The sequence below is a fragment of the Genypterus blacodes genome, unplaced genomic scaffold (assembly GCF_046128005.1).
Source record: "Genypterus blacodes isolate CSIRO-AG114 ecotype Tasmania unplaced genomic scaffold, CSIRO-AGI_Gbla_v1 ptg000111l_1, whole genome shotgun sequence".
NCBI lineage: Eukaryota > Metazoa > Chordata > Actinopteri > Ophidiiformes > Ophidiidae > Genypterus > Genypterus blacodes.
Window position 1 is genome coordinate 1,681,572 of NW_027466915.1, and position 10,154 is coordinate 1,691,725.

General features: G+C 39.7%; 1 protein-coding gene across 1 annotated transcript; it reads right to left on the bottom strand.

The window, feature by feature from the left end:
* Window positions 1-1,357: 1,357 nt before the first annotated feature.
* LOC143009181 (zona pellucida-like domain-containing protein 1) lies at window positions 1,358-5,157 on the bottom strand. Its single transcript, XM_076161193.1, has 9 exons — window positions 5,067-5,157; window positions 4,619-4,839; window positions 4,355-4,539; window positions 3,684-3,756; window positions 3,183-3,280; window positions 3,003-3,083; window positions 2,745-2,913; window positions 2,544-2,637; window positions 1,358-1,476 (listed from the first exon to the last, which is right to left on the bottom strand). Exons 1-9 carry the CDS (start codon window positions 5,155-5,157, stop codon window positions 1,358-1,360), a joined length of 1,131 nt encoding a protein of 376 aa, XP_076017308.1.
* Between the last annotated feature and the right edge of the window lie 4,997 nt (window positions 5,158-10,154).

Consider the following 10,154-nt stretch of genomic DNA (forward strand, 5'->3'; position numbering starts at 1 on the left):
AACACCCCAACACTGATACACATCACTGCACATTAGTATAATCCTGTTTAATCTCACATATGCAACTACAGAGATGTGGTTTGTATTATCACAGTTTGTATAGCTGAACTGTTGCAGTATTCTGAATTCAATAAGCAGGTCCTTTCTTTTGTTGGACCTGCTGTATGTAACTCCCACTTTTGTTGTACCAGTATCCAGTTTCCATCTTAAATAGCTGAACATTGTGTTGTGGTGTTTTTCATCCCGTTGTCCCCCCACAGGGACAGCTTGTATAGAAAGTTACTGTATGCTTGTGTATTTACCACCTCAAATCTGCTGTAAATCTATATCTACATATTCTATACACTAGACTTGAGTAGTTATTATGTCATGGGGTCATGGACAAACCAGAGTGTTGCTACTTTCTTCCAGGACAATAACAATACATTTCGAGAAAGAACAACTATGTTATTGACAATGCAGGGTCGAAACATGTATTTAGGAATTAAGAGAAAGTCTTAATTTCCATCCAAGTCATGTTTTCAACTCTTTGTCAGTTGTAAGCAAGACACCTAAAAAACAACAACAATGGCTTGATTTGAAGACATTTTGTAAATAGGTTGATGAGTTGGTTTGGTTGTGAGTCAGATTTGGATCCAGATCCAATTATAGAAATGTCACCATCCCAAAATTTTCCCCTGTTTCTAAAACACAAAGACACCAACTATTGAGAATGTTATAAGGCTCTTTATTAATCTTACCCCCCCCCCCCCCCCCCCCCCCCCCCCCACACACACACACACACACACACACACACACGGTATGTATTCTACTGTCTTTGTAATTTACTCTAGGCAACTATTTAAAAAGAATACAAAAATAACACAAAAAATGCTTGGATGCTGCTCAATTAGTGAATCCGATCAATCAAGTGAAGGTTCAATCACATGCTGTTGAGTTAGTATACAGTATAGCCCCTGCAGATTATTTCACATATTGATATTATGACAACAAAATGTTACAAAAATTTAAAAAAAGTTGTGTTAAAATATCTGACAATCTGATCAACTATCTTAATGCTATATAGGACATATTACACACTCAAACTACTTTGTACAAACTAGTGTTCCCTGCTTCCCTTTTCTTTGCTTTTCAAAGCCAAAGTGCATGAGTGCTTAACACTAAAGCTTCATATGTAAGCAAAACATCACTTAGTCAAATAGTTTCCAGCATTTCAAATGAACAACAACTGCACATGTGCCACAAAAAAGGCAAAAACAGGAAGGTCTTACTTTTACATATTTTCTGGGAGATGTCACAATACACCAAACCATCAGTTATGCTTGTGCAGACAAAGTGGTGCACGTACTGCTTCCTTTTAGAGGCGTCTAAGTCTTCGGTAGAGGATGGTTGATGCAGCTCCTGCCACAATGACAACCACAGTGAGGACACCCACAACAATCCCGAGACCCATCCTCGAGCCACTGCTGGACACATCTGATCACAAGACAAACACAGAGCTCATGTGAGAGATGAAGTGTGAGTCATATTCTTATCCATTTGTCCTTGAGGCAATCATTAGTTAGACAAGCAACGGCGCTTTAGTTGTCTCTGCCAAGTAGATGTCTGTGTACAGTATGTATCCATTTGTCGGTTTGTTTGAAGGATCACTTAAAAAGTTCTGAATCATGATGCCCCAGGGTCAGGCATCAACCAGGGAAGAATATATTACATGTCGCCACTGGTCCAGGAATTTTGAACATAAATTCATTAACATTGATTCATAGTAGTCTATAATTAAACTGTTGGATAATCTAAAAAAAAAACATTATCACAAAGATTAAAAGATTAAGATTAAAGATGTTTCTGGTGTAAAATAGGTGGAATTGAACAAAACTATACCGTACCTTCCTCCTTTGATGCCATTACTGAAACAAAGAAGACATGATTCAATAAGTGTATGTAAAGATAATTTCTGAGGTGTAAGAAACATGCTGAAGCTGACTTAAATGCATGGACTTAGTTTGAGTAAGAGTAAGAGTATTATCACAGAATAAAAGCAGATGTAAGTCCAGCATGTAGGTGGTGTGGTAAATTGCAATGGATCCATCTGCTAGAGGGGCCAACATGGAGCAAACAGCCTCCAGAATAATTATAAAAATGTTGTAGAGGCAAGGAAACAACATTTTACAAATTCATTCATTCATTGATTTCTAAAAAAAAAAAAGAAAAATTTTTAGACTAGAAGTGTGTGTGACAGCGAGGTCAGTAGCCTAACAAATACAGGATATGAATACCTACATGGATGTGATGTTTTGAACTGACAATGTTATTAAAAAAGAAACCTCTATTGTAATTTAATCTGGTTTTAAGATTTAAATCCCCATTTCCACCTTGCATTTACCCTCAAAAGAAATAAGCCAAATGTGGAAAGCAATGTCCAAAGTAAAAGGAAATTCTGTATCTGTTTCTGCAGTGTGTTTGTAGTTGCTGGAGTTAATGCTTTTTATATACAGTATTACATTTTCTAAATGATTATGATGTGATTATTGTGTGACACTTACCATTGTCATTTCTTGTGATGATGGGAATGGATGAGGAGAGGGTCATAGCCTCTGGAGCACTGGATGCATCTCTTTTTCTCCTCTTGCTACATTGCTGATTGAAGACGCAGGGAGAAAATGAGCAACTATCTGCAATATTGACAATATTGACAACATATAAAAAGGAAGCATTTTACTGTTTATTACTCCTCCTTCACTCACCATAAAGTTACTACAAGTGCTGATCTCACAGAGTCTGGTAATGCAGTGCAGATAGTAGGTGGACACAGACTGATTCTGCTGTTCGACGAATCTGAAGGCTGGGAAGGAGAAGCGGGCATACTGACTGACCCCGTTCTCATGCATGGTGGTCATCTGGTCCTGAGAGCAGCTGTTGAATGTGAAGACAAGAAAAAAAAACATTGATTACACCTAATTTGGACTTGAACTGTATCCTTAGATTGAGAGTCTATTACTTACGTGACAAACAGGTTGAAGAAAGTGGAGTTCATGGGTTGAGGAGAGGTTGTGGCGTAGCATCGATCCAAGAGGATGTGGTACCTGTGGGAGAAGAGCAGGTGGTGGTCAGAGCAGTGATGGATAAAGCTTTAGATACTAATCTCTGCCAGCCAGTGTAAGTAAAGACAGGGATTGTCTTACTGATCAGTCAGGTTTTCTGCTTTGACCTGGACAAAGACTTTGGTCCTCAGCTCTAAGCCCATTGGTGGTACGACCAGAGGTGTGGTGTAGCTGATATCCTGTCAGCAGAACATTATGGTTACATTATTAAACAGCCCTTCATACTCTGAGTCATCCGGGCTTTGAACCAGGTGACTCAGCTGGAGTCTGGGTCTCATAAGGGTCATGTAAGAGTCACAGATGTTATTAGTTTTGCATTGGTGAGATGCAAACGTCTTGTTTGTTTACTTCCCACCAATTTCTTAAAACTTAAGAAAGTTCTTGGATGAGTGGTACAACAAATCCTAGTATGTTCAGTCGCTTTTTAAAAAAATCTCACACAGTTATCAAATTTTACAAATCTAGTATGGAGTGTATTCCATGCTACTGTTATTTTTAATGAACCAAATCAGTGTTTAGACCCAGACATGGACCTCAGAGGTGCCACCTCGACCTTACGTAAACATTGCTGCTCCCACTAACCTCATAGAGACCCATGCTCAGAGTGCTGATGAAGCTTCCATTGTTGTCCTTCACTGCAATGGAAGATGCTGACCTACAGTATATAGGACAGAAGCCTAGATTGTCACATCGAATTGTCATGTCTAGATATATCCAGCATTACTAAGTTAATGATAATGACACTGATATCTAAAATAACTTTTTTGAGCATTTTGCTACTATTTTTAAATGACTGTATCTTGAATAAGACCAAGTCCTAATCCCATTTGAGTGTCTCCATGCAGTTTATAGGTAAACTGATCAATCCATTGAATTCTTTGAGAACAACGTGCAGCTCCTCTCAAAAATAGGGAACTACGCCCTCTTCAAAACTTTCAATTATTATTATTATGTATTTATTTTAATTTTACTGATCCCTAGTTGGAACTACATTTCCCAAAATACACATATTTGTATTAATCTGAACATAATTTACTTTATAAATCTGTATAGTTTCATCAGGCAACAAGGCGTATATTTTTGGAAAAGTTATATTTTGCGATTGTTTGTCTCTCAGTAAGTATACAAAATAGCCCAAATTACAGCAAGTGCTATAGAATACTCATACAACACACAATGCAATGTTTGTCCAGGAATGCAAATTAACATAAACAAAAGTCAGTGTAGGCAAATAGGCCAAGTATAGATCTTACACTTCTATCAGGGTGTTGTTGATGAGATACTCCAGAGGGTAGGAGCAGGAATAGAAATATTTGAGCTCAGCATTATAGGAGACCACCCCCGTGGTTGGATCATAGGAACGCACAGCACCACTCATATGAACTGTCTGGATGTTGGAGAAGTCAACAAAGGCCCCCGTGCCAGCTGAATTGGTAGTCTGGGGGCAACAATTATGGAAAAAGTCAGGAATAAAGCAAACCACCCACCATCTTAGGTCCCTTTTAGTCTCTACTAACCATGAAGGTGCTGCCACAAGCCTTGGTCGTGTTTATGGGGAAGGTGAACCTGGCCACTGGTGGGGTGACAGATTCGTCCAGAGTTGCTGCACATGTCGGGTCATCATTTATATAGTTGAGGATTAGCAGAGACGCGTTGTAGCCAGTATAGATGACTGGGCAGATGAGGATAGCCAGGTTGATGGAGGATGTGCCACATTCAACTGAGATGTCAGTGGGTTCTAAGCGATAGAATAGACAGTCAGCTCTGGTATTGACATCGTAAATCTCATTCATGTGCAGACTAATGTCTTGATGGAAAAAGCATGAGACAGAATAGAAGAAAAAATTACAATACAAATGTAGTTCTTTGCATATCACTGAAAAATAGTAATGCATGAAAAATGCATCTGTACTATCTGCACAGAAACCTGAGAACTAACATACAATAACAAAGAAGGTAGCATACCTGGGCGTCGATAGTTCTCTCCACAGGCGGTTGAATTTAACTGACAGCTTTTGGCAACAATTGATGCCAAGAGAAAAAGGCAAAGAAGCATTTCTGCCTCTTTTGATGTGGACGTATCTGTAACTTTAAACATCACTTGCGTTAAAATTAAAAAAGCTTCTGCAGATTTTTTGATTGGAGATTTGATCCTTTACATGTAGGAACCTTAAATGTCCTGCTCCTGCTCTTCCCTTCACGCTTGTCTGTCTTTCACCCTGGATGGGATGCTTTATAGCTCTGATTCTTTATTAAGATTGGCTAGAAACAAGGTCAAAGCAGTTTGGCACTGTATAGGAGCGTTTCCATTGTATTCCCGTTGTAAATCCCGCCTTAAGGCTTATGGGTGAAACCCAACACAGCAGTTAGTGAGGGAGCAGAAACAATGGCCTTGCTTCTTTTCTATGAAAAAATACTGATTCTTTTAGAGCGCTCATATGAGACTTCATGAAGTATGTGTTTTATCTCTGGGGATTGTAAACAATACTTTGATGCCCTTTGTAGGCGAGGCTGTACAATATACTTTACCATGAGATGGGGTGGGGAATGGTTCCACCTCCTTGAGAAGGCTCCAGGTACTGCACAGGGGTTCTGTTTTGATACTGGACTGTAGAATGTTTTGTATACGTTTGTTTAATCAGTTTTGCATTAGTCTTTAGTAACCATGTAAAAGTGCAAAGTGTGCAGCTTTGACTGTCAATCTAATGTGTTGCAGAGAACAGTATACATTGTATGTTGACTAGCTGAGATGTTCTCTATCCTTAAATGGTTTTATTGTGTGTGATACAATTCTGTAGAAATAGACACAGTTTATTCCTTGGTTATTCCATTTCTGTGTGGGATGGTACAAAGGTTGTCAAAATATTTGGAAAATAATAGGCTCACTGACACAAAGCCGCAATAAGCCTGTAAGTGACTCACTTGAAGAGCAGGTCGGTGGTGAACAAGACTCCTATCCTTGTAAGGCCACGATACGGAAATGGTCCCCGTATACATATTTTTGTTGTTTTGATATTTAATATAAATATTTAGTTATTTAACAGTTCATATTGAATTTGTTGGATCCATTTTACTAAGGGTGGCCTATTTGTTTGTTCTTTCCAGTGGTCACGGATGTTTCAGAGGCAGGTCCATAGACATCGGAACAAACATTCACGCAAAAACATCACTTTCCTCGACCGGGAAAATGTAGAGATGTTGTCGTCATTGACCGGTGCCACTATAGCAGCAAGCAAACCAGAACAGCATCATGCAAGATAGCCAAAGGCTGCCAATATTAGTGAGGGAGGTCAGGTCACTTGCCACCTCTGTTCTGGAATTGCAGGGGGACTGTTGGGTGGGGTCTGATATTCCTTCAGTGCAGGCCTTGGTTGAAGCCCTGCGTCAGTTCTCTCCAAAGGCCTGAGGCAGAAACCTCTGCCCGAAGACAGACGGGAGACACTTGCCAACAGAAGATGAGGAAGGCAAGGTTAACGCCTTGGTAAAAACTCATTTCACCCTGTAGAGCATTATTGTTGTTATTTTTGTCCATCTCATTCAATGAAATGAATGTAAGTTGTTTATTGAGCAGCTGTGCCTTTAATTAATCAATTCCAAAATACATTTGTCTAGAGGTGACACACAAAAGTAGCATTTTTACATTGGATCTTCAAAGCGTTAGTTCACCCAAATTGCATAATGGTGTAATGATTGTCGAGTAGTTTCCACAAATTGGCCATTCTGCTTCTGCTGCTATGACAAAGATAATAATAAAATCAGACCATGAAATCCAACATTAGCTGCAGTGTAACAGCAGTTTGAGGTAACTGCCCAAAGACAACTATTACTTATGCAATTTGTGTGCACTATCTGTCTAAATTAGAAATTATTAGGCATTATGAATCACTTCACTAAATCAAGCCAGTTCATGGAAAGATGACAGACAGGTATGATGGACTATTCTGGAATGTAATGCATTGGGAGGCTTTAAATTCAATTAATCTTCTGATAGGAAAAGACATGAGGCACCATCACTCCCTCTTCACATTCACAACAGAGACATGGTGATTATTAAGGCATGTGTGTGATTGCAAGGCAAAGACAGAAGGCAGCACACACTATTACAGCTATGCACATGCAGAGGATTTTATATAAGAATTGAGTTCTGTGAGATTGGAGAAAAGTAGAGAGGTCTGTCAAAAGCTTGGGTAGGTGGTGTGATACAAATGTGCACAGAAATACAATATAATGTGATACACACCTTTGAACACTGACATCTTAACAGCTCAAATCATTCCATTGCGGTTTCAGAGAGTTCTTTCTTTCTAGTCGTTGTAGCAAGTGTTTGCATTCATTCAGCCAAAGGAGCCAACTAGAGTCTTGTCACTACATTAGATTTGCACTGATGATATATTCAGAATGCCCACAGCCCTCAGTCACAGGGTCCACAGGAGACTCCAATGACCCCCAACTCCAATAACTCTAAGGAGGATCATTATAGCAGCCAGGAGGAGTAATCAGGGGTATCAGCAATCCTGATAACGACTCCACAGAGGTTAAATCCTGAGAATCCCTGCCACTCAGTCCCAACTGAAGAAGCCGTCTTCAAGTCTTAACTACCACGTCTAATTGCCTAAGAATGAACTTTCCTTGGATACCATGACCTTGATGACTGAGAACCTTCACAGGCATACATTCCTCTACACTACCTCCTCTACTACCTCTACACACTTACTTACTTACTTAAGTTTCATGCATATCTGTATTGAGTTTGGGTTGGAAAGTAGGACAGTTTTTAATTTTGCTGCGTTTTTTTTCTCATATGTCTTTTTCAAGCATACTTTATTATTCAGTTACAGAGTTTCAGCTCCACTGCTGTCTTGTGTGTTTTCTTTCATTATGCAGATGTATGTAGGTCATTTGTATTTTGGTATTCAGTGATGTGAAAGTCACTTTGTGAAACTTGAGTGGCTGATTAATGTGACAGTGGATGTAGACAAAAAAAAGAGACTGTAATCTGCACTACCTTTTTCAGTAGGGTGACAGTTGTTTTCTAGTATTTTGCCATATTTCCCCACAAGTAGCTGAGTAATGTGACAAAAAGCAGAAGCTGTTTTCTTGTGCGTATGACAAGCAATGTTAAATCTGCTTCCTAACTATCTTCAACACACACAGCTTGATGTACCTTATAACAGTATGCATCACTCTTCCCTGTCACCTCACTTTGCTAGTCCAATATCAACGACACAATCACTACAATGATAAATTGCTTTCTCCTTGAAATTGGAATTGTGCAAATTATACTTCAGGATTCTGCAAAACAAAATTGATGTTGTAGCTTTACTCATTTTCACACATTTGCTTTAGGAGTAAACAGCATGAATATTCAATATTTCTCTTTGAAGTATTTTCATTGCAGTAAGCTATTTTTTCTGAGGAACTTTTAGTGAAGATCATTTCTTTATCAAAACTACTTAATTCAGAGAGTAGCTTGGTTACAGCCCCACTTCTCTTTGATGTCCTGTAGATTAAAAAGCTACAAAAGGTTTTTCTTCATTACATTAAGATCATTTGGCAGACGCTTTTATCCAAAGCGACTTACATTACCACCCTTCGCAGAGGGGAGAGCAATTGAGGGTTCGGTGCCTTGCTCAGGGGCACCTCGGCAGGGACTCTAACCAGCGACCCTCTGGTTCCCAAGCGGAAGCTCTACCCACTGAGCTACTGCCTTCCCAATGCAGTTGTGAAATCCAGTATCTCTCAAGCATCATCAGTATCTTTTTCACTGGAATTTGAAGGTGCAGGATGCAGTCATTTCAAATAAAGGTGGATAAACAAACAATACAAAAGCTTGCTTAACTCATGACTCGCAGCATATAACATTCAAGCTCTCACAAAGATCTGCAGGTGTTTGTTATGCTCCACAGGGAGCCCGGACCTCAGTAATTGTGTCATGGTGTCAATAAATGGTCAGGGGTTGAAAATCTCTCTTTTGATTGTATGTCAAGCAGGTGTGTGTGTGTGTGCGTGCGTGCGTGTGCGTGTGTGCGTGTGTGTGTGTGTGTGTGTGTGTGTGTGTGTGTGTGTGTGTGTGTGTGTGTGTGTGTGTGTGTGTGTGTGTACTGTAAATGTGTGTGTATTGTATTTGTGTGAGTGAGTGAGTGAGTGGTGATTGACTGTTTCAACCGTCCTGGCACACTCCAAGTTCATCAGCCTTGCATAAACTAGGGAAGGAATGAACGAGAAGCATGAGCAAGTAATCCAGTATTAAATGAAGAAAAGGAGCTGACATGGTTTGGCAGGCCTCATTACTCTACTGTAAAAAGAATGAAACTATGTGAGGTTAGCGAGAAATACTGGATGCTCTATTTGTAATATAAGTATTTCTCAACAAATTCTCTTGGTCATGTTGTTCTCTGTTTTACCTCATATCCACAGTTAGAACCACGGTCCTGTCAGCGGCTCAGTGAATCGCTGTGTGATAAGTTGACAGCACAGGCAGGCGCTGCTTTTATCACTGATGTGCTGTTGTAATACCCAGAGGGATAAATAGACATTTACTATTTTTCCCCCACTTTTATTGACTCAGATTTGACCTTGCTGAGCTTATGCCTCAGGTACACCATCCTACTTTCATTGGCCAGTTACAAATATATGATCTCTTACAGAAAGATGATTACTTGCTCTATTTTTAATAACCAACATGGTAGGAAACAAATGACTCATATGTCCAAACCTCACTTTGTTTCCCCTGGGCACACGAAAGCTTCCGATTGTGTAAAATGGAAAATGTGAGATGACACTGTGAGGGATTTGGCCCCTTCTCTCCTGGGAGATAATGGGTGTGTGTAGCGCTCTGATTGATAACCTATGCATTTATGACCTTTCCAGAAGATTAACCCAAACAATATGCACGGTCCTAATACTCCCCTCAGACTTTCACCTTGTGGTTTGGCCTGCTGTCATGATATCACTCTTTTTTGTTCAACAAAAATTGGGAAGAAAAGCAGTGGGGATCTGGTTTTCTTGCTGGCTCAAACCCTGTGATAGGCACAAGCTTGGGCCTCAGGGGGG